The 25,500-nt window shown below is 35.9% G+C and overlaps 1 protein-coding gene across 2 annotated transcripts in view; it reads right to left on the minus strand.

Moving 5' to 3' along the window:
• Nucleotides 1-25,500, minus strand: part of pou6f2 (POU class 6 homeobox 2) — a 459,367-nt gene that overhangs the window by 104,374 nt on the left and 329,493 nt on the right. For both annotated transcript variants that reach the window (XM_039754180.1, XM_039754179.1), the window contains exon 5: nucleotides 25,244-25,384. In XM_039754180.1, the coding sequence (XP_039610114.1) occupies nucleotides 25,244-25,384 (141 nt within the window). The remainder of the gene's footprint in view (nucleotides 1-25,243; nucleotides 25,385-25,500) is intronic.

Raw genomic sequence — 25,500 nt, forward strand, 5'->3', positions numbered from 1 at the left:
AACTGTCAGGAAGTTACTGTCTGCCACCCTACTGCCTCCCATTTTCTAAGATTAAGTAAATGAAGGCTACAACTGAATATAAATGTAAAGAACTATTATTATCATTATTATTATTACTATTATTAAAATTCCTGGAAAAGTCATCTAACGTGACATGGCCTTTAAGGAAATCAAGATACAGAAAATGCTAGACACAATTATGAAAGGAATAAGCAATATAGAACTGTATAATGAGCTCTTTAATAAGGACACTGAAGCAGATATTGCAGCTAGCTGAGAGTAAAATTCATAAAAATGTTAGGAAAAACTTATGCAGAGATTTGTTGATGGAAGAAGATGCTTTACAGCACAGTTGAGAGTAGTAACTTAATGCCTTTAAAATGTTATTCAACAATATTTTTGAAAAGTGAGCTAAACAAAAAAACAAACTCTCCTAAATGGACTGATCTTACATACAAAGTACATATTTATTATTTTCTTATTCTCATCTCAGGTTCTTTTCATCAGAGAATAAGATTAAATACCACAGATAACTCACTAATAAGCCCATGTGTCGATAAGCTGACCCTTGGATTTTTAACAAATACCATGAAACTTTTGTCAACTGTAGTCAATCAGAATGTGAAAATTTTGAATTAAATCAGTTCTGGATAACATGAGCTTATTGATACAACATATACATGATCAAATTACTTTTATAGTAATGAGTAAAATAACACAATACCACTTTTCTTGCATTACTACCGAACCTTATTGCTAAAACTCCAAAAATAAAAAAAGCAGTTGCCTGCTGGGGTCTGTTACATTGTGAACGCACATGAAATGGCTGTGCAATTAGGTGAAGAGAATGAAATAAAGAGGTATACATTTAACTGTACATGAGCTGAGGAGTAAAATTAATCCTCCTAGTTTAGGGTAACAGGGAGCCAGTGATTAGCTCACCAGCACTGAATCTAAGTTAAGTAGAAAATGTGGTAAATGGCAGTCTTTTGCAGGACACAATTACACAGACAGTCAGTAAAGAGTGTGCTGCATGCAATCCAGTAACAGAAACCTATAAAGTATCAGTTTAATTGTATTCCAGCTATTTATTATAGATCTTCTGAAACTGTGATCTGGTGACACAACACATAGAGGAGTAAACATATTTATAAAACTCAAGAAAATGATCAAATATTAATGAAGGTTCATATATGGGCTTAGGATTCTATAACAAACAGTGAAATGTGCAGTTTTTCAAACAAAAGAAGAAAAGTTGATGCAAAAGGAACACACTATTTGTAATGTATTACATTTTATAATAGGTAACATTATAAAATATTTAGTTACTATTTTTTAAGTAATAAGTAATGTAACTAAGTTAGTTTTAAAACCCCAACACTGTTGGCACATAACAGGCTTTAATAATTTGTCCTACTTTATAATACTTTGCTTGTGTGTGGTTGCAGTTACTCAAATCAAGCATCCATTTCTACATTTGTGCCTGCATGTAAAGTATTCTTGTGCCTTCCATGTTGCATCACAATTGTCTAGTGATCATCATTTACAAACTAAATCTCTAGCATTTTTGCAATGTTTATGAATATTTGTGATTTGTGTGAACTGTCCTTTACCGAATATATTTTATAGCATTTTTTCAAGTCTTAATTTAAAGGAATTCTCCACACAAAATTATTATTTTTTTAATGTTACCCCATGTAGTTTGTAGCAATGGCCAAGAAAAATTTTTAATGTCATATTTTCATGTAAAATGAGAGAGAACAGTTTATAATAAAATGGAACATAATGGCGGCCTGTTCAGTGCAATGGCAAAAAACATTCAAAGGGAAAAAATAAATTCTCACATTATTCGTGTTGCATAATCCATGTCTCCGATATCCAAATGCGCAAAACTTGCATCCCCCTCATTCAATGGTCAAGAGTCCTGACTTCAATTCAAAGTGACAGAATTATGGGAATAAGTATTTCCTGTTTACATTCTACGACGATTTTTCTGGAAGTATTAATAATATTTAAACAAAAAATGAAGGTTGTGAGCATTCAACATTAAATTTTTTCTCTCTTCTATGTGAGATTAAAAGTTTTCTCATTCATTACTACAAAATAAAAAAATTGGGTGAAGTATTCTTTTAAAAGATGAAATTAAGTTGTACATAAACCTTTTTTGCAAAACAATTTCATAACAGATTTTTTATATTTTATGTTATCTAATGAACTTAATAGATAAATGAAACTTTGAATTCCACCTCTAGTAATTGAAAAGAAAATAAACGCTACAGTCAATGTGTTAAAAAAACACTACTGCTCTTGCCCTTAGATAAATTTCTGGACCTACTGTATTTTGGATCCTAAGTGAGTGAGTGAGTGAGTGAGTGAGTGAGTGAGTGAGTGAGTGAGGGCTTTGCCTTTTATTAGTATAGATTAAAATACTCACCGTTTACCATCAGTTGCAATTAAAAAATAGATGCAAGTATACAATATTTTGTACTACAGATACATATCAACCACTAGCAGAATACCCGCGCTTCGCAGCGGAGAAGTAGTGTGTTAAAGAAGGTACGAAAAAGAAAAGGAAAAATTTTAAAAATAACGTAACATGGTGGTAATGTAATTGTTTTGTCATTGATATGAGTGTTGTTCTCATATCTATCTATATATATATATCTCTATCTATCTATATATATATATATCTCTATCTATCTATCTATATATATATATGAGTGTCGCTGTGATATATATATATAGCAAAATACCCGCTTCAAGCGATGTCATGTGTTAAAGAAGTTATGAAAAGAAAAGGAAACATTTTAAAAATAATGTAACATGATTGTCAAAGTAATTGTTTTGTGTATTTGGCGGCAGCGTCACGAAGTTGTTTTCGGTAGCTGCATCAGAAAATGTACCACGACGTCTGACATGCCTCCTTTTTACTGTTTTCTCACAGCTTGGATTGCTGCTGTCATATATACACACACACACACACACACACACATACATACATACATACATACATACATACATACATACATACATACATACACACATATATATATATATATATATATATATACATACATACCTATCTACATCATATATACACACACATACATACATACACACACACAAATTATATATATGTGTGTATGTATGTATGTATGTATGTATGTGTGTGTGTGTGTATATATATAAACACATACATATACTTGTGTGTATGTTTGTATGTGTCTATATGTGTGTGTATAGGTTTGGTCACTGAGTGCAAGGGAAAAATAATAAATTATAGTCTATAAGTTATTAAACAGTAAAACATTAACGTTTTAAGAAGTACAGGTACATTGAAATTACATTTTCTATGTGAACGTTCAAATTTGTGCCTCTGGTAATGTGCCTTACCGGCATTTAAAGAAAATTAGTTTTGTGTCCTCTGCAGTGTTAAGAGAGAAAGGCTTTGGTTTGGGATAAAAGGAAAAAGGTGTAAAGAAAGGAAAGTTGCCTTTTTCTTTTATATAGTATAGAGAGATGTGTTCGCTGACATTATGATCGCCTTTTGGGGACAGTCGCGGTGGGTCTTGTGTAGAATGGTGAGACATCCCCGCCATTAATCGGCTGTGATGGCACTGTCAGTCCTGCACTCGTGTGCGTGTCTTCATAATTCGAAGTGAGGACCTGATAATCGTATACGTGCAAAAGAAAGTGTGAATCGCCTTAATATTATTTTGCCGTGGTGTAGAAAAGGGGTCCCGTGTTTGCACTTGTCTGGGCTATAGCGCAGGGGGAGGATGAAAAAAATTAAAAGTGCTCACTTTGACTTAAGGCAGAAGCGCAGTCAGCGTCTCAAAGGCCGGCACAGCTATGCACGCGCTGGCTGCTCGACTTTTGCTGGGCAGGAGACCCCAGTTTTTGCAGACACGTTCATGATATCAAAAGTCTCAGCGCTCTTTGGAGGTCATTCATATATATATTGTAGCGTTCTGTTCTTTATTGTAGAGTTCTGTTTTGCAGTTTGTGTTCTGTGATTTGCATCCCTCTCAGTTATTTATTCTGTTGTCCCTGTTATTTCTCATGGACTGTAATAGAGTGGAAAGTAAAGGAGGTTCCGGAGGGATGGGGTGGAGCTGAGGCTGGGGGGGGAGGAGGCGCTGGGTTGGAAGGAGGAGGGTGGAGACAGGAGAGAGGTTCGGTCATGTCGCTCTCGCTGTGAGATTGTTTTTTTTTTAGTTCTGCCTGTTCGGCGTGGTTGCGGCCAACAGCAACCGTTTTTTTTACTAATAAAGAAGGGACTAACCAAGTGACCGTCTCGGATCGTCATTACGTCTGGGAAGACGCTACAATATATAGCAAAATACCCGCGCCTTGCAGCGGAGAAGTAGTGTGTTAAAGAAGTAATGAAAAAGAAAAGGAAACATTTTAATAATAACGTAACATGATTGACATTGTCATGAGTGTTGCTGTCATATATATGCCTGCCTAAATAAGTCACCCTCGCTTTGCTCTTACTTTTTTACCGTTCATTTAATCATGGCTAGTGGCGGAAAAATTATAAAATGGAAGGAGGATGGCTTTACCAAAACAATTATTGATGGCGAATCTATTATTCATAAAGCTTGAATTGGTGATCTGTTTTTCTGTGTTAACCTCATATTTTTTCATACTTCTTCTCAAACTAAGGTGGTGTGAGGGTAAAATGAATCGGGATGCTGATCAATGTAATCGGTGTACCAGGAAATCATGCATTGACAAAAGCTCCCTTTGCTTGTAATGCAGTGTGATTAAATGCATTATTTTTTAACGCGTTATGGAGCACATGCATCGAAGCTTCTCAGCTGTGCTTGTGCTAAGAAAAGGAAAGATTTTAAAAATAACGTAACACGATTGTCAATGTAACCTTTTGTAAGTAGTGCCTGGAGGATTCAGTGTGTAGAAACTCTAGAGATAGCGTGTGTATTAATTTGTGGATTTTTCTGTGAGTATTTGGTGGCAGTCTGAGGAAGTTGCTTCGGAAGACGGCAGCCGCGGAGCTCAGCTCAGATCAAAATGAGGTGGGAGGGGAGATGATGACGTCACTCCCCCACCCGCCTTAACTGTCAATCCCCCACAAACACAGTCTCGGAATTTGCATAAGCACACCCCTTCACCTACAATTTTAACTTAGTTACAAAGTGATCAAAACTCTCGTTTATATCCTGCGTCCTCTCATTAAACTTGTATCCCGCATTACCTGTGGGCATGTGAAACGCCAGCGTAGCCTGTCTATGAACTTAAAGTTTAGGTTTACACCTTGCTTTCTTTCCGAGGTAGCAGCACTCATGAATATGGTAGTATATGTCACTCGCTCGCTTCTTATTGTTTCGCTGCCTTCTCAATTATATAATGCATGTTTTCTTAAGCGCTTTTTGGAGGTCTTCCTGGTTTTCTACGTAGTGCGTTGACAGTCAGTTCACGTGATTACGTGGGAGGCGTGATGATGTCACACGAAACTCCGCCCCCCCACGTCATTCCAGCTCAACTCCATTACAGTTAATGGAGAAAAATACCTGCCAGTTATGATCATTAGGCGTAGAATTTCGAAATGAAACCTGCCCAACTTTTGTAAGTAAGCTGTAAGGAATGAGCCTGCCAAATTTCAGCCTTCTACCTACAGGGGAAGTTGGAAAATTAGTGATGAGTGAGTGAGTGAGTGAGGGCTTTGCCTTTTATTAGTATAGATTAAAATACTCACCGTTTACCATCAGTTGCAATTAAAAAATATATCATTATCTGTATTCACTACACTTCTGCACATTATTCAACTAATTAGAAAATAGAGACCAGGGCTATCTTAATATATGGGCACAATGGGCACTGGCCTGAGGGTCCCAGGAGCATACGGGCCCACGATGTTTCTTATGCCTATGCATATTTCTGTTTTGATATCAAAACAGGGGCCCCAGCACACTACTTTGCCTAGGGCCTATGATGCTATTAAGACGGACCTCCATAGGTCATATCAGTATGCAGTATTTCTGTATGTCCCTTGGGTCCTAATCTGGGATCCTGACTAGGTTTGTCATGTGGTGGGTGTGGCAATGCTCTGTATCAGCGTGTGCTGCTAACCTCTTCTCTCTCTAATGTTCAGTACAATGCTAAAGTATGAGCTTCCTTTTCTAAATAAGACATTTCTAAACTCATAGGTATGGACAGATGTTACTGCTAATATTTTGTGTTTAATACAATAATTGACTTGGTATATTCAGCATCAGTGTGCATTTCCTTTTCGTTTTAAAGTGCTGCGCTGGCAAGCCTGTGGTTAATACATCTCAAAATAACTCTCTGGAAAGATGTAATGGTGAATAGTTCCTTTTTGTAGGATATAACTATTGGCTGTTTTGTCTGTTTTTAAAAAGGACTTCTATTTTGGCAATTAAAGGTTTGTATACCACATTTTCTTTTTATGAAGTATATCTATATAAGGTAATACATCTACCCAATGTCACTTTGATTGCATTAGATGTTTCTTTTACACTGAGGCCCATGTTTAAAATAAAATTAGTTGTCGATTGGATTTGTATCCAGACAAATTTCTGTTCTGAGTGCTGCCCCGCATCAAGTTACTTACCTGAGACACAACACTTTTCAAACTAATTTCTTCATTAGAACTATTACCAGGTAGCTGATTAAAGGAAACATTCTTGTTCTACACCTGCAATTTTAAAAATAACCTTAATTAGAGACTTTACTGCTCCATGAACTCTGCCAATGTACAGTCCTAACTTTTTCACTAGAAGTATTTATTCTGGATCTAAAAGATGATTAGCAGCTGAGAAGCTCTAATTAATTTCTGGATAGCTGTGTGTTAAAATCCCAAGAAAGTCACCATCTATTCAGATTCAACACACTTTGCCTCTAAGTAGGTTTTTGTAAAAGTACTCGGGTCTACTTAACACACCTTGAAAAGACTTCAAGTGAGTTACATTTATTAGTGCCTCTAAATTTGCTCAGCATGAGTGAGCATGATTTTATGTGTGATGATGGTGTATAATAGACTGGTATCATGTTAATCTGTGATTCTAGCTGATTCAGTGATGATAAGCACTGGCCTTTGTGTGTCACAAGTCGATTACACCTGTTTCATATTGGATAGATGGATTCATTGAAGTCTACAAAATACTTAAATGACTGTCAAAGAAAATTTCTATACGCGTTTGCAGAAATGTCTTGTGTTAGAAAAAGAGAAAGAATATTCCATGTTATTAAATTATACATTTTTGTTAACAAGAAATTAGCATAATTTATTTTACATATAATCACTAATTGTTCAAGACACCTTCAATAAATGTCCTCTGATGCTGTATGATTCAATAGTTTTAAATTCTTATATTGGAACACCGTTCCCTCTATAATCTACAAATTAATTAACATGCCTTGTGAAATCCCAGCAGCTACTGTTATATTTCTGATATATTCACTTGTGAAAACTTGAGAAAAAAGGCCTTTAGTGTTTGCTGTTTCATTATCTTTGTGCATTCAATAAAGAAACAGTCTCTTGAACACAAGTCCTTAAGGACAGAAGAAATTCCTGGCTGTCACTCCCACTTAAAACCTTAGAATGATTCAATATTTGTTCTTTCACTGTCATATATTTGTGATGCATTACATCTCTCAGTTTCTGATTGATATTAAAATTGTGTAGCATGCAGGGGTTATTGATATTCATACTTTGATTATTCTAACTATTAATCATAACTACTGTTTCATTTTCAGAACAGCATTCACATTTTAGAATTTTTTAATATTTATTTGATGTAATCAAGTTCAAACTGAAAGGACTGTGTTTCGATAAAAATGCAGACATTTCTCAACGGCTCCTGCGATATATTAGCAGATGAAGAGAAAAGGGATTTCTCCACAGAAATACTAGTATCAAATATGTGACATGTATTGAATTAAAAGTGGGAAAACATCAAAGGCTGCAAAAGCTCTGTTTGTAACAGAAAATAACATAACACTAGGATACAATGAATATTCTGTACTGTAAGTGGAAATTGTGCAGCCATCAAGCAATTATCATTTCTTTTCTTTAAGAGAGATGTTAGTTTATAAAATAATACTATGGGGAATGGTATGGGCTTGCACAGATCTGACTTGAACAGAAGACACCACACCAACAGGACAAAGTGTTTAAACAAACTCATGAGCCATTCTCATAGAAATTCTTACACTATCTTAAGTGTAAATGTCTCCAAAGTAGGACCTTGAGCATAATAATAATAAATATTGTATGAGCATTCAAATGGTGCCCCGTGGGTCACATGCGGCCTGGAAGCAAAGTCCAAGTGGCTCTTTCCATGGTCCAGTCAGAAATGAACAGCAAAACTGAGAAAAACACATTTAGCTCTCCGAAACAAAAAATAAAGTAAAGGTAGCATTCTACTTTTTTTGCCTTTTCTTGTTCTTGTACCGTGCACTCCCCTCTCACCCTGATCCTGTCACTCAAGTTTCTCTAGGGAAGTGCCTTTTCCTCAAGACCTCCCAGGCAGTGGCGAGACACATCACAATATCAACATAATGCTGGATGTGTAACAAAGCCATGCCTAATTACATATGTGGTGATTTAAAATGAACCTATGTTATCTCAGTGTGCAGTAGACGTTGTATTCATGTGTGTTAGTCACTGTTATCACTTGTTATGGGTTTGTGCACTGATAGCTCTTATATTTCTTTTTTTATTCTCCAATGGTAGTGCTGCCACCTTGCAATAAGAAGGATCATGGGTACACGTCCCGGGTCCTTCCTGCATGAGCAGTGAGAAAAGTGCTATATAAATGTAAAGAATTATTATTATATGATCAAAATATTTCTTTTATTTCAAAAGGGAAACACATGTTATTGCTAATACTGTGCACTTTTTGATTTTATCTACGAAGTACTTGAGATGTGCCTGGGTCAGATCTGACCAAAATGTGTATTTCATAATTTCAAAAGTAGAAAAAAAGTATTGCTATTACCACAGATTCTGTTCAGTTATAGCTTTTTAATTGTTTTTTATGCACTTTTTGATCAATATCTAGAACAAATTTAGATTAAAATCGATTTGTCATTTAATGCTCCTTTTTTCTATAGAGTTTTGTTGTGATGTAAGATTTTGCATATAACTTGATAAATGTTTTGTATGTTTTTATTTATAATTTAGGCAAAGCAATGTAATTTACTGTTACTTTGGTGAGATGCATTCGTGTTTGTCCCTGATTTACGTCTCTTTGTGATTTTACAACAGGATTTGGGAGAGGTGTCTTAAACCAGTTTGGCGAGTATTTCTCTGATAAAGTCTTTCAACACCCTCCCCAAATTACTCCGACCCCCCCTCCCCCCACCCCGCCACTCCTCGCAAGGAGGCCAGGATGTTTATGGTTTGGGGGCAGGTGTTAAGATGTTCTATTTCCCCCATTGGTCTGAGGTATGGCAGTTTGGAATTGGCTTGTCTCAGAGGCCTTTAAGTACCATGGTGTCCTATTGGCTCTAGGGGTTGGACAGAAAACCTATAAATTTGCTTGCTTAATCTCACTCTCTCTCTTACTAACATCTGAAAGAAGCATCTCTTGCTAACCTGTGAAGATGAAGACAACACAATGAAGAGCACAGCTCAGCAGCCATATTGAACAGACATGTGGCTGAAAGCTGAGCACCAATGATGCCTTAACTAGAGACACTTTAAGTAACTACAAGTCTGTGTGCCACCTGAACTACACATCACCATTTAATCAGGTTGTATGGTTGCTAATATTCAAATTTACTTTGCATATTGTTATTATTTATGAATATTATCAGTAATACATTATTGTATGTGTAACTTAACTCCTGCTTGTCTTTTTACTACATCTAATTGCCTGAGGTTATAGATATAGAAGGGAAGGTGGGGATAAGTTATATACAATAACACCTTATAAACAGTGGTAAATCTGTGAGATTAGGCATTCTAAGGCTACATATTAATAATACAATAGAGGAAAGTAGAGCAATATATTTATATATTACTCTACCAAGATAAAACAAGTTTATTCCCTTAATTATATTTAATAATGAAAATGTATTGCATTCTATAGTATGGTATTGATTGTATGGCATTAATTGTAAAATATGATTGTAAATTATTAGTTATTACATCTCTTTACTTGTGGCAATCAACTTTTGTTACCTGTCCTGTTACACTTGCTGAATAAACAGGTCCTTGCCTCAATTATGTTTTTCTCTTTTGTAAGTCGCTTGGATAAAAATGAATATCAAAAACAAGCAGACTTAGCACCAGTGCAAATGACACCAAATGCTAAAAGGCTGCAGTTACGTCAGTGTGATACCCAACAGTGTATTATTTATTGGCATAAATAGACAATCTGGAATAGCATAGAGAAAATGATGGTAATGACAATAAGGATGAAAATCTTAAAATCATTGATTGAAAAAAAAAATATATATATACTGTATATATATATATATATATATATATATATATATATATATATATATATATATATATATATATATATACAGGTTAAATATCATTATTGCAAATACCGAAGAAACAAAATTTTCAGAATAACAAATATTTTTTGTGGGCCTGGACAAACATACATATGTTGACGTCATGTTAAACGAATCTTAACGAAATGTAACAGTATAACAAATGTTTTTTCAACCACAAATGATCACAAATGAGCAGAGTTAAGGTTACACCTCAAGGCAGACGCGTGAGTGAGGAGGGCGACCACCCCTCCCCACAACCTGATGAGACTCTCTCGGATTTGAGCTAATAAATCAGTACCGCAAGTGAACTATGATACTTAGCGTGATGAGAAAGTCGCTCAATCAACAGAATGTTCAAGCAAATTATAGAAAAAAACGCGATCTAAATCCATTGAGTAGTTCTCTCGTGAAAAGCGGACAGACAATACAAATGGGTCTAAAAAACTGTAAGAAATTTCGTGCTTGGACCGTTAAAAACCGTTCCTCAGCGAACACCTATGGGCCAATGGGCTCATTATTTGGGAGATTTCGTGATGAGTGAGTCAGTGGTATTTGGCTTTCATATATTTATATATATATATATATATATATATATATATATATATATATATATATATATATATATATATATATATATATATAAATATATATATATATAAATATATATATATATATAATATCTACTGTACATGTAACATTCAGAAATTATTGCTACTTGCCAATTAATTTTAGCAAATCCAGTTTTGTAATTCCTTGACTGACAACAAAACAGAGTCTTAAAAACAGCTTGCTTAACTAAAGTAGGAGTCCAATTAAAGGCAGAAGATGTTGAGGATAAAAACCTGCAGCCACAGAGGGCCTCAAGGAACAGAATTGAGAACCACTGATGCATTAAAATGAAAGTGGGCCTCAATGTATTTAAGAAGCAATTGAAGACCCATCTGTTCTGTGTATATCTGTCAAATTGAAAAGAGAAAAAAAAACTTTGCTGTGTGATATTTTATATTTTTGCTTAATTTGCTGTTCAAGTTTAATTGTGGTATTGATTGTAATATATGATTGTATATTATTAGTTATTACATCTCTTCACTTGTGGCAATAAACTTTTGTTATCTGTCATATTACAATTGCTGAACAAACGGGCCTTCGCCTAATGCTACTCGATTATGTTTTCCTCTTTTGTAAGTTGCTTTGGATAAAGACTGCCAAGAAAATAAATGTAAATGTAAGGTTGGTTATCATGCAGATGTATAGAAATTAATAACTAAATGTGTTTACCATGGATTAACTTGATAGCTATATATAAAATCAGTGCATTTTTACTGCCATAATATTTAAACATTGTGGAGGATGGCCGGCCGTTTATCCCGGCCAATACCACCAAGCCACCAGGTGGAGTCCTCCTTGCAGCATGGAGGTCCCTGGAAGACCAGCAGGGCATCATGGACAATGGAGTTTTTATGCACCGCCCTGCTGGATGCCATGGGGGCCACAAGAGGGGGCTGCAGGGAGGACCGAAGATTTCTTCTTGCCCTATGACCCGGAAGTTCGTCATAGGAAGAGTGACGGGCTTCCGGGTTGAAGAAAAGAACTTTTACCTGACCCGGAAGTGATTGAGAATCACATGGACTGGGGATTGGGAACACTTCCGCGTCAGGAGATATAAAAGGACTGTGGGAGCTCCCAGACGGCAGAGCTGAGCTGGGTGGAAGGGTGGCAACACGTCTGGGAGCTGGAAGATTGTTTATTGTGATTAGTATTTGTGATTTATGAGTATTGTGGTGGAGAGTGTGCTCTGTGCACTGTGGCGATTAAATAAAGTCAGAATTTGGACTTTTATCTGATGTCTGGAGTTGTGGACAGGGGGTTCAAGGGAGCGAGAGCGCCCCCTATCTACCATAACATACATTACTTTTAATGGAAAGTAGACAATAAAAAGAAAACTGCATTACCAATTTTAATTGTTGGGATCTAATTCAACATCTAGTTATGAATGTAGGTGTGAATATCCAAATGTAGTGTCTTTTTTTTCCTTGGATCATTGCAATGCCATGTTTTAGGAGTGGGTGACAAGTTAATATATGTTCAAACGGTAAAGTGGACATGTGCAATGTTTGTTTTCTTTCTTTGCAAAGGTATAGTGGGCAAATAGTATGCTTTCAAAAGTGTGGGGGTCATGCCCATCATAAAACCTTAGCAAAGATATATCCCTAGCTGTTTTACGTTTAGTGTCATGGATTGGGTGACTAAAATGACTGTATCAGAAAATGATGCACCACATTGCTTAACTTTCATTGCTTCATTAATCTTCATTTAAAATGCCATTATAAATCATCATTTAAAATAACATATATTGTCACACATGTCTGTGTGGGGGGCAACTTGTCAAGTGATAACTCCACTCCAAGTTGAGAGATGGCACTATTACATAATACCTCTCCTCTTAATTTGTCACCAGATCTGACGATCAATGGCAGGATGACGAGTGATGCCACTTCTAGTTTTTGGTCACATGAGCCTGCCTACTCCACCTCAACTACCTCTTAACCAGCTCCACTGCCATAAACAGGAAGTCTCAACTGGGACTTGTGTCTGGAAAATTATCATTTTGTTGTTAATTCACTTTGTTATTTTCACCATAAATTATGCTAGGTTCACCCGGTAGTGCCCCAACCATTTATGACTTATCTGTCAAACCTGGGCTCAACACCAAGAACGTGTTAGAGATAGTCACATGTGTTTATCTCATTAATGCTGTCCCTGAGTCTCTCGACCAAAGGGTACATAGTCAGTCCTGGAAGAACATGGCACTTTTAATTGAGACCGTAGAGCAACACCAGACAGTCATGCAAGTGAAAAGGTGAGTAGAGCCCAGTGATCACTGGAAACCCCAGATGGGTCACGATCAATGACCAGAGCCCATCCATAACAACTCCTTGCCTTCTTTGCACTGTTTCAAGTACACCTTCCTCAAAGTGGTGATTTATTGGAGCAGTTTAATCAAAGGCTCAAAGAAATATTATGCAAGGTAATCACCAAGGACAGGAGGAACCGGGATCAGTTACTCTCCCTCTTATTATTTGCTTATTGGAAATTCCCACAAACCTCTATGGGTTTCTCACAATTTGAATTAATATATGGAAAAGAACCCCAAAGTCTATTGGACTTTCTCAAAGAAGGTGGGGAGAATGAGACACTCCCTTCCAACAATATTCTTGAATACTGTATATTGTGCAATTACATGATAGATATGACAACATTCATCCCCATGTTTAATTAAAAACATGGAAGATGCTTAAGAAGTAAAGGCTCATCTGTATAATTGTGGCACGACCCCCTGTGAGTTCATCAATCAGGTCATGATACTCTTCACCATATTACATTCCAAATTTTTGGCACATTGGCAGGGACTGTACAAAATTAAGAAAAGAGGGGTTTGGTGGACTTTTTAGTGTAACATCCAAAACATCACTCGACTGAAAAAGATTACCAGGTCAACTTGCTGAAGCCTTGGAAGGAACAGAAACCAGATCACTACTCCTTTCAGACGCAGTCATTTTTTGTCCATAGGGAATAACTAAATTTTAGAACCAATTTGACATCCTAACAATGATGGGAGCTGGAATATCCTGTCTGTCACACAAGTGGTGGATGAGAGGCCTGGATGAACCTCTTTGATTGCCCATGAAATTTTTACAAAGCCAGAAGTGGTTGTCAGAAAACACCCATATTGACTTCCAGAGACAAAATAATCAGAGGTTTTTTAAAAGTGCAACTTCCTGCATTGTTTTTTTAGCCTCACATTTAATAGATTTATTTATTGGATTGTTTGTAACCTCCACAGGACACTGTTTTATGGATTATTCATTCATTTAATGGATTTGATGGACTGCACTGTTTTGAAAACTTTCGTTTTTGAACACTTGAATTGACTGTTTTAATGAAAACACTGTTCATTTTCACAAATACCCCTCTCTTTGTCCCTGACAACTGACGTTTTTCTCTTTTTCTTTCTTTTTTCTCAGACGAATCGGACACAGGTCTTGGCACCATTCTGAACCAAAATGTTGATAGTGCTGAACACCCGGTGTTATTCTTGTGCTGAAAACTATTGCACCAGGAGGCAAGGTATGCGGGAAGCCCAGGCGATTAAATGGGTCATTCAACAGTTGAGGTACTAGATCTTTGGCTGTGAATTCATCCTCATCACTGACCATGCCCATCTCTAGAGGATGTCTTTGCATAAAGAGATGGACCCATTTGTCAAGAGATGGTTTTTGGACCTCCAGCCCTTCAAGTTCAAGGTTCAACATTGCTAGGCTCCCTACATACCAATGGAAATGCTCTCTTTTGGGAATACAGAATGTCCTCTTCAGCGATCCACAAGGAATGACAAGTGATGCCACTTTTAGTTTCCTGAGCTCAGCTCTTCTGCACCACCTACTTTTCAGCTGGCTCCACCGCCATCTTCAGGCAGTCTGAATTAGGACCTGCATCTGGAAACACATTATCATTTCGCTGTTATTTCACGTTTGTTATTTTCACCAACAACTATATGGGGATCACCTGCTGGGGGATAGCTTATTTCTTCTTTCTCATTCATAAATAAGCCTCCATAATAGATCCTCTAGTTCTACAAGGAATAATTATTTTTCTTTTGAAATGCTTGATATTCCACACAGTTTTTAGGTGTGCTCATTTAAATGTAGGAAATTGGGTCCTGTGGTCTGTTTGCAGTCTTTTCACTGAATGTGACTAAACTATTTATTACTTGTTTCTTTTCATCTTTTGTGAAGTTTTGTGTGTTTGCAATACAAAGAACTGGAGTACCTTTATGAGGTCATTTGTTGAGTAAAACAGGTTTTGGAAAATGGAGAAAATGTGTGGATTCTGGCTTTCATCTATATTCATTATTTATGCTTGTGTTTTGTGACCAACCAACAATATTTTTATAGTAGAAAATGTATGTGCAGTAACATCAAATTTGAAGCTGTCATAATCTGTGTACATTTGTCACAGTTTTCTAAAATATTTCATTACATTCATATCACAATATACTTAAAACACAAAAAACCAACAAGGACAATAAAATAATAATTCAGATGTTACTAGTTTCCCCTACACCAAATAATGCATGCAAATAGTAGCACATTTATAGTCATAATTTACGGTAAATATGTTAAAGGCAAGTGCAACCTCAGTTAATTCGCAAAATCTACTGGCTTTTAGTATAGCCTTCATTTCTGTGTTTTGACACTTCAGCAGTATGTGGTGACCACACATGTCTTCATTAGGAAAGGGAGATCAGAAAGTTAAGAAAACACATGCTGCTAGCAGGACGTCACAGGTCTTGTTTTGCTTTGTTAGTTCTGTTATCTGTGTGCTTACCAAACAGAAGACATGTCGTATTCTTTGAAATGGTATATTTCAACTGCAGCGCTGTATGTTCATGAAGGCTACATATAGTGGATATATGAGGGATTCATTGGGCACTATTCCAATACAAGTGGTGAGTGCTCCTGTGAAACAAACAGTTCAGTAACAGCTGAAAAAGTGGTGTACTGCTGGTTCTGTGAGCAATGCAATGAAACCAAGAAACCTTTACATTTGTACAGAAGAGGTTGTTGTGGACATTGATGATTGTATAAAAATTAGTGCTCATAAGTTGATACAGCGATTTTTTTACAGCATACAAGTGTGAGATGAAGGTCATGACAACATGCACTGCATATTTTTGGGATGCTTTTCTTTCACAACTTAGTATAATAAATACTGTAGCAGTGTGTTGCTAATAACAAGCGACTTATTAGGTGTGATGCAGTCTATTTCTAAATTGGGATTAAAGGAATACTCCACAAGATATTTTTAAATGTTACATTCCCCAAGTAGTTTGTAGTCCAGTACAACTAGAGATTAAAAGTTAAAGAAAAGTGAGTAAATGCATTATAGGGAAGACAATATGCCTCTTGCTTGTGTATATCCAAGACGATTCAACAAGGTAAATCCACCTATGCAGTTTCACAGTGTGCTGCTAAACAATTCTGCAGTTCTCCTTGTGGATATGAATAGAAATGTAATGATAGGAGGAGCATTTTCAATTCAAATGTTCATTTGCATCTGAGCACGTTAAATTTGAGTTTACGAGACAATTTTCTGGAAGTGACATATTTAACAATATTTTAGTAAAAACACATGGCCTTTTGAACATATGGCTGGATGAACTAGATTTTGCAACACGAGTAATGTCACATTTTTTCATAGATATTTGATATTGTTTGCTGTTGTTTAACATTGGTCACCATAAACTTCTATTGCATAAAAAACTTTTTTTTAATCTCAGTTCTGCATAGAAACATGACGTTTGTTTTTCAGCCATCACTACAAACTATATTAGGTATGTAACATATTAAAAAATTTTTGCAAAGTCTGCAAAACACTGAATGGATTTCATATACTTATTTTAAGGGAGCTATCTTCTATTAGTTATCAATACTGGACATTTTATCAATTCAAAGTGGTCATTATTGCATGCTATGCATAAATCTATGTTCATTTTACATTCCAAAACGTTTTTGCCATTTGCCATTTACATTTTGTTACATTATTATAGAAACAACTATTTATATTAATATTTTCCAATTCATATCTGCTCCAGAAATCTGTGTTTGTTTACTGGTTTACTAGTCACAGAAAATTGAAAGTCTTCTTTGGTTCCTTTTCAGTTTCACTGGAAGTCTGGTCTATACTCTTTGTCCGAATGGTGTAGGTGTTTTATAAAGTTGTGTGATTGTGCCTTGCAATCACATCCAAGGTTGAATGAATATAAAATTAATAAATTACATTATAAGCACAGTCAAGCTGCATCATATGTTGCCAAACTAAAATGAGCACACAGCTACATTATTCTCTTCCCCTTGTCTGAATTTTAATTAAGAATATGTGTTTGAAAGCAATGACATTCAAAATAAATACCCTTAAAGAAGTAAAACCACAAAGAGAGCAACTGTTGAGGAACAGTTAAGCACCAATAGACTAAGAAGAAATGTGTTTTTGGTAAACAGATGGAGGGACAAATTTATATGTCGTAGTATTGCCACATGTGCACAGTACAATACAAATCTTCACTTTATTAAATATGCATGTCACTTCTAGTTTTATGATATCAAAGAGGACTTCAAAAAATTATTCAGACAATTATAATAAGTCCTAAATCTTCCTTTACAGTATTTTAAAAGTTTTTAATAAAATGATTATGTAATAATTGATTTAATTTATTTACAATTCCTCCATGTGGTAGGACTGAATGCACTGGCACGTTTTGTGGATCTGTATTATAAAAACTTTAAGATATGTTCAATTCTTCATAATAACTATTCACAGTGGCTCCAAAATCCATACTGACCCCTACTCTCTCTTCTGTTTCTTTTTCCGGTTTCTTTGTGGTGGCGGCCTGCGCCACCACCACCTACTCAAAGCATCATGATGCACCAACATTGATGGACTGAAAGCCAGAAGTCTACGTGACCATCATCATCAGGTCCTTCCATGAAAACCCTAAATACAAAGAGGACTGTTTGATTTATGTTAGGTAGATTGCCCAGAGGGACTGGGCGGTCTCTTGGTCTGGAACCCCTACATATTTTATTTTTTCTCCAGCCTTTGGAGTTTTTTTTTTTTTTCTGTCCACCCTGGCCATCGGACTTTACTCTTATTCTATGTTAATTAATGTTGACTTATGTTTATTTTTTATTGTGTCTTCTATTTTTCTATTCATTTTGTAAAGCACTTTGAGCTACATTTTTTTGTATGAATATGTGCTATATAAATAAATGTTGATTGATTGATTGATTAAGATATTCTTTAGATATATAAACTGTCATCCTTTATTTTTATTATTTGGAAAGTACCTTTAAACCTGATCTTTGGAAAAAGGATTGTTTTCCTCCTTTTTATATATGTATTACAAGTCAGACTATTGGGGAATTAACATTTATTTAAAATACAGCAGCTGATGTTAAAAAAAGATTTCCTTTGATAAAATGAAATCTCCACTGGATCGTTTCTTACAGAGTTGTTTTCTCCACATGCTGCTGCAACCAGACAAAATACCGACCAGCTTAATTTTTTATAAGATGCGCTTGTTGCAAGACATAAAAGCAACACTGACAATCACCATTCAAAATTTTTTTTCCCAGGTAATGAAAAAAAATAAATAATAAAAACAAAAGAAAAAAAAGCCTTTTGGTGAAATGTGTGCTACTGAAGGCCCACGCCTGATTAATGCACCCTAATAATGAGGTATGGAGTTAAGGCTCTTGCTGTAGGCTTTGACCGCCTCTGTGACCTGATTATGTCGGAGAGTGTCAGCAGCCAAGACACTACAAAAGCAAGAGCATCCCATCAAATCCATCTCCAGCATAATCATTCGTACTGCTGCGGGCTTGTTAAAAGCACACGATCCATCAAGCCTCATTAGCGCCATTTAGCATCAAGAAGCTCAAAGAGCAAACACACATTCTTAGAGGCACCCTCCCAGCTTCACACACATATTGAGTAGTTCTTAAAACGTTTCACTAGATTAATGTTAAACACCTCCAACAGTCCTGATTAATTAAAAAACAAATGGTATTAAAAATCAGCATGAAATCTTTGATTCTCTCTCTCATAGTCTCGTTCAAACTTGAAGTGTGGGAAAAAGTCATCAGAATATCAGACACATGTACACCCCAGTAATAAACCATGCTTGCAGTTCTTTGTGTTTGCAAAAAAAATGCCTTTGTTATTTAACTTAAGAAAGAAAGGCAAAAGTAGTCCTTTTTCACCAACAAGAATTTGACAGTTCTAGCCAAAACAAATGAGGAAGCATACTGTCTTACATATTCTTGGATTCCCAAAAGACATTCTTCTGGGATTTAAAGCTATAACACAAAGTCTCCTCTATTTGGGGAATTACACATGCCAAGAGGCACTTTCTAGTTATTTCCAGATTCTTTGTGCAATGTGCATAAATGCATAAAGTACATTACCTATTGGTGATATTTCAAAAGAAGGTGTCATATTCTCCATTAGAGATATGTTTATTTAAGTTTTTTTAAGGTAAATATTAAATAAATACTGTATATTTTTGAAAGATTTGTGTTTTCTTAGGTTGCCTCATGTGTTATATTATACAAAGAGTTCAGTCTATCTATCTATCTATCTATCTATCTATCTATCTATCTATCTATCTATCTATCTATCTATCTATCTATCTATCTGTGTATATACTATTTGTGTTAAAAAAAAGACTTCTTTTACTTCCAAGCAAACCCTGCTTCTCACACCATTATTTGAAGCTTGTTAGAAAAAAGATACTTTCTTGATGAAAACTGTAATGAAACAAGGGTTAAGGTAAATAGCATAGGGTTGGTGTAGAGGGCACATTGTCCATACAATCTTCCTTTAATATGTGTTGTGTGCACCTGCGATAAGATGATTCATTAGATAAGGTCTCAGTTTGACAAGCATCATCGTTCAAGCCTCTGGGTACTGATGGAACAATTCTGCACCCACCCAGTAAATATGACAAGGTCAGCATTTTACTGACACTCACAGAGCTAAGAGGAAGTAAGGCTTTGTTTATTTGAAAAGACTTGACTGTATGGCACATGCACCTGCAGTTCCCTTTGGAATGTGACTTCTTATGCAGATTGTACTCCACAAAAAAAAAATCCCTTGTCAGTGCTCGCTCATTCAGTTCGAACTGATGCTGTAAGTCAAGCGAACCTGCCTAAAGAACATTTAATCTAAAAATAGTTGCATTCACTTTACCTTACTGCTGAAAACATACGTTTTGGTAAATAATCTGCTAGATGATCCATAAACCAACAGGCTCTAGGAAAACCTGTCACCAACTGGAGGCTAAAGTACATTTTTTTAAGAAAATGCTAAGAGTAGGTTCTTGAACTACTGAATTCTGCAAAGGAATAAAATGTTTTTGTTTTATTCTATGTTTATTATACTGTATTTCCATTGTTTGGTTGGCAGAGACCTGGAATCATTTTTCAGCCCATATACTTTCTGGATGGAACTGACATATTTTCTTTATATCTGTGAAGACGTTTTAAAGTTCTCTGTTGGTGACTGTAAACTAACCCTGTAAGAGTGACTGATAGTGTTTGAGGACATGTATCAAGTCCAAGTTTCTTTTTCTACCTTTAACTGGATCTCCTGAAACTGTTTCTGCGTTTCTGAGGCTAGAGTACCTGTATTAAATGGTTACGTAACAGCACCTCAGCTTCTGCCCCTACACAGATGTTTCAGTGTGCTTGAAACCCCAAAGCGGATTACAAAACTGTATAAAATGTATACCGCATTGTGAGGAGGAACAGGAAGACAACAAGAAGTTAGAGTACCAGTAATTATTTGTTTACACTTCAATCATTGGTACTGTCTGAATCTGTACTTAAAAATAGGGTTTAATATTAGGACTACTGAACACTTAGCTAGCAGTGCTACAGCCTGCTATAAATCAGTATTTAAAAGAAAAAGGTATTTCCACACAGTATCATTTTTGTTCCCTAGACTAAGTCATGAGGAGATTCCCTTTGTTTCTAATCTGAAAAAAATAGACCTCTATTACTGTTACATCATCAGGTTAAAATTAATAGGGGCATAAATATAATTTTTTGCTCATAATATATAATATTATTTATTAATGATTGTATCTGCATTGAACTATAGAACTTAGAAGAACTAATCACAGTTAGAAGTGACATGTGCAGCTGGGTGGGCACACAGTGTCATTCAGGAATTGTGTGCCCAGGCATTAAAGTACAATACTAGTTACTGAATAATTACACAGAGTACCTACTGATGACTGGTCTAACTTTGCTTACTTAAACATTACTAAAAGAGCCATCTGTCCTATGAAACATACAAGAAAACCAACATAATAGCTATCTAGGCAAAAGCTTTCTTTAGAGAGCTCTAAAAACTAAAAATATATTTTTTAATCTGTGAACACTTTGAGCAGAAATTAAGCAAAGAAATTATTTTGTGACATATAAATTATGAAACAACACAAACATTAGTCATTCATCATTATTTTGGCAGTAGGCAGACTCTCCTCTTGAGCTCATAGCAGTCACGAAAAGGTGTGCCGCCTGTAGCATTAACAGTGCAGACCACTGATTCAAAGAGCTAGAATGAAAAGGGTTCAGAAGACCTGTGCCTCACATCCAATATGAAAATATACAATTGTTTCATTTATGAAGGATCAATGACTATAAAACAGTTTTTATTTCATTTTGAATCAAATGACCATCATTCTGACTCTCAACTATTCTAACTCAAAAAATGAACATCAAAGTTAAAAGGGCATCTTCATCATCAAAAAAAAGTACTGCCACCTTAACAAACAAAAACAAACATTGCCAGTAAATGATGACATGCATGAACTTCATGGAAGAGCTCCACGTGCTGGATTTCTTCTTATAGGAGTTTCTAAATATTGTACAGTTAAACCATTCTGAGAATTTCTTTGAAGAAACACCTAACAAATGCCATTATAATCTGAATGTACCTGGAGTTTTTTTCACGTTTTTCACATCTCTATCTAAATTGTGTTTTCTTGGAGCATAAGTAGGACATTTTCTATTTGCCCATGCAAAGAAACTAAAATTGAGTATGGCCTTGGATCAAGCCAGAAGCATTTTTGTAACCGAGTGAACACAGCAGTCATGGTATCAAGTTAGCCTTGATCTCAGGTCTAGTTGTGATGAGACCTCAACCACAACAGTCCCTTAGCATTTGAAACCATGTCAATGATCTTCCAGCAACTGATAGTGTTTTTATTCAGTTGATTAAGCTGGCACTGTTGATGCTTAATATTATTTAAAAGTGAATTAATGTGATAAAAATCAAATAGTTACTTTAGATGAAAGCATACGCACTTTGCCTACATATATTTATACAGTATATCAACATTTTTTCTGTGGCATCGTATTTCTAAATCTTTTACTAATTAGCCCATTTCACATTTCCATATTTTTATTTCCAGGAGGCATCACTGATGGGTAAATTGTCTTCCTGCTATTCAAAGCAATGGCTTATGTAATGTTCTTCTGTGTTTAAACTCAAAACAAAAACAGCCTTACCTGACTTTTCACAGCTGTACAACAGATGAAGCACAGAGAAAAAAATGCTTTATAGCCAGTAAAGAAACCATGGGCCAGATTGTGTTATATGTTGTGGCACTATACCTGGTACCAATACTTTTTAACTTTTCTCTAACTAAAAATATGAACTGAAAGTTTAAAACCACATCAATTGCTTCATGTCTGTGTATTTCAGGGTGAAGACCTAATTACTAATATACCAAAAAATATGAAAAAAACTTCTGAAACAATACAAATGAAATGGTAGTTAGATAAACACAGATCAAATGTGATTAATGTATAGGATTACAGCATAATTTATCTTGTTTATTCTATATTACAATATATTGATGCCAGTCAAAACAGACCAAAACAATTTTAAATATAAAAAATGAGCTAGCTAAAACTGTCACCATATTGGCATAAGAAAGTTAACAAAATACACTAGTGAGCATAAAGGAATTCCTCCATAAAAAAGTATGGCCACGGTCCATTTTTGATGCGTTCATTGTATAATGCTTTATCAACAATCGGTTTTTCATTACAAAAATTGATTGTTGGATGTGAATAGAGAGTGGTGGAATAAATAAGATCCATTCCTGTTAAACTATCAGGAAGTAGGTTCACCCATCAATATGTCACTTCCGAATTTTCTGAAAAAGGCTAATTGTGGCATGGACCTCCAAGACGTTTCAATTTTGTAGTAAAACTCTATAAATAAATACCACACAGATCATTAACATCAAGATAACCTCAACACAGAGCTTTATTTTAAATCTCCAAATCCATAAGAGGTGAATGATGGGTGTTCATATATACACTATAGTATAGAGCAGTGATGGCAAACCTTTTAGAGATTGAGTGCCCAAACTGTAACCCAAAACCCACTTATTTATCGCAAAACGCCAACACGGCAATTTAACCTGAATACTGAGGTTTTAGTTTAGAAAAAACAACTCATACATTAACATCTTTTGTCTTAAATGAAAAACAAAATAACAGAGCTTTCAATGATATAAACAACTTTTTATTAAAAGGTAAAAGTTTGCATTTGGCATACTTTTGAACAATTAATGTGATTTTTGCTATTGTATGCATGCTCATACTTTGTAAGTTTGAAAGCAACACATGCAGCACTCAGGTCATCTGTTAGTCTGTTTCTGGTGTCAGATTTGACATAATTCAAAGTTGTAAACAGCTGCTCACAAGCATAAGATCATTCAAACAAAGTAAGGAAAGCAATCCCAAGTGCTTTTACTGACTTACAATTATTAGACTCCTCACCTGTGCACTTAAGTGAGGACCACCCGAATCATGAAGCTCACTACCATGCCCCCTTCTAAGCCATGAGTATGCCGATTATCTATTAAAACTAGCCTTTTCAATTTTGAACTGTGGACCTGCTATACCACATCCCCTCCAGCCTAGGCTCCTCTCCAACCCCACCACGGGAATCACCTTTGCCAAATACTCAACAGGTGGCCGTTTGTGCCGCACCCTCACGCTGCATGTGAGCCACCCGCCTTACCCCAGACAGGGGAGGGAGGAAGCACTCTCATTGGGCTGCTGGGAAGAGGGGCGGGTGATATGAGAAATGTCCTCAGGCACACGTGGAGAGGGGGAGGGGAGCAGCTCCGCCCCGTGTCCCTCTGGCTTTTTAGTAATGAACTCTGTGCTGGGGTAACGGTGCACGTGCCCACAGAGATGGCTCTGATTGCCCCCTCTGGCATGCGTGCCATAGGTTCGCCACCACTGGTATAGAGGCACAACACAAAATTACCAAAAACTTGTGGAACAATTGAAATGACTATCTTCCTGTGAAAAAAATATGAATATTAACTCATTTCACCTTAGTAATAACAATGGTATTCTCTCCAGTTTTACTGCCCAGCATTAGATGTTTCCAAAGCCAGTCACACCTGACACTGCAAACCATAACCATTCCTTATCCTCCTTGGAGTTAACCCCAAGCATGTAATTTGCTGTTAAGCCCAAGTCAGACTAGGGCTGATGTGTAATGATCCACTATACAGTGTTAAGCCCAAATAACTCTTGGGACATTATTCTGCTGCCATCTAGTGGAAAAAATAACATTACACTTCAAAAAATCAGGAATATTTCTATCTGTTTTACCATTCTAAGGTAAATTGCCAATACTGTATATATGAGACGGGTAAAGCCTTCAAATAAAACACAATTTCATGCAATTAAAATGCTATGAATCCACTATTAGAACAAACTGAAACTGAACCATTAGTTGAATCAAACGATAGTGAGGACAATGTAAATTGGTTATCAGATGCTGACATGGATAGCGAAATTGAATTGTAAGTGTGAAATATGATCTGAAATGAAATCACTTCTACTGTGCAGGACATAATAGTGGGAGAGGCCATTTAGTTTGATGTCAAGAAAGCTTTTTGTAATAATTATAATATTAATATTTATTATTTTTATAGTGTCTTTTCCCTATTGTCCTTTTTGAAGAATGCACTCTTTTTTGTTTTAATTTGACCCATTGCCTATCCTCCATATAAAACAGTGTTTTAATATTTTGCATGTTCATGAAACCGGCTTCTGTAAAAACATACCACTCTAGTGAAGCTTACCTGGCCTTGCGCATTAGTAACCAGCTGTCCTGTGACACCCTGAAGGCTGGACAAAGCATTACCAAATGCCTGGGAACCAGCAATCGATCCCATTGCGGCTGCTGCAGCAGCAGCTGCTGCCTGACTGGCCAATGGATTGAGCTGAAAAAAGAAAAGCAACAGGATTATTGTTAAGATTTAACATATTAAAGAAACCTTTTTTGTTATATTTTTCATTTTACAATTCACATTATAATTTTTCAGTTTTTTGAAACACA

This window comes from Polypterus senegalus, chromosome 5, assembly GCF_016835505.1.
Source record: "Polypterus senegalus isolate Bchr_013 chromosome 5, ASM1683550v1, whole genome shotgun sequence".
In the NCBI taxonomy this organism is placed as follows: Eukaryota; Metazoa; Chordata; class Cladistia; order Polypteriformes; family Polypteridae; genus Polypterus; species Polypterus senegalus.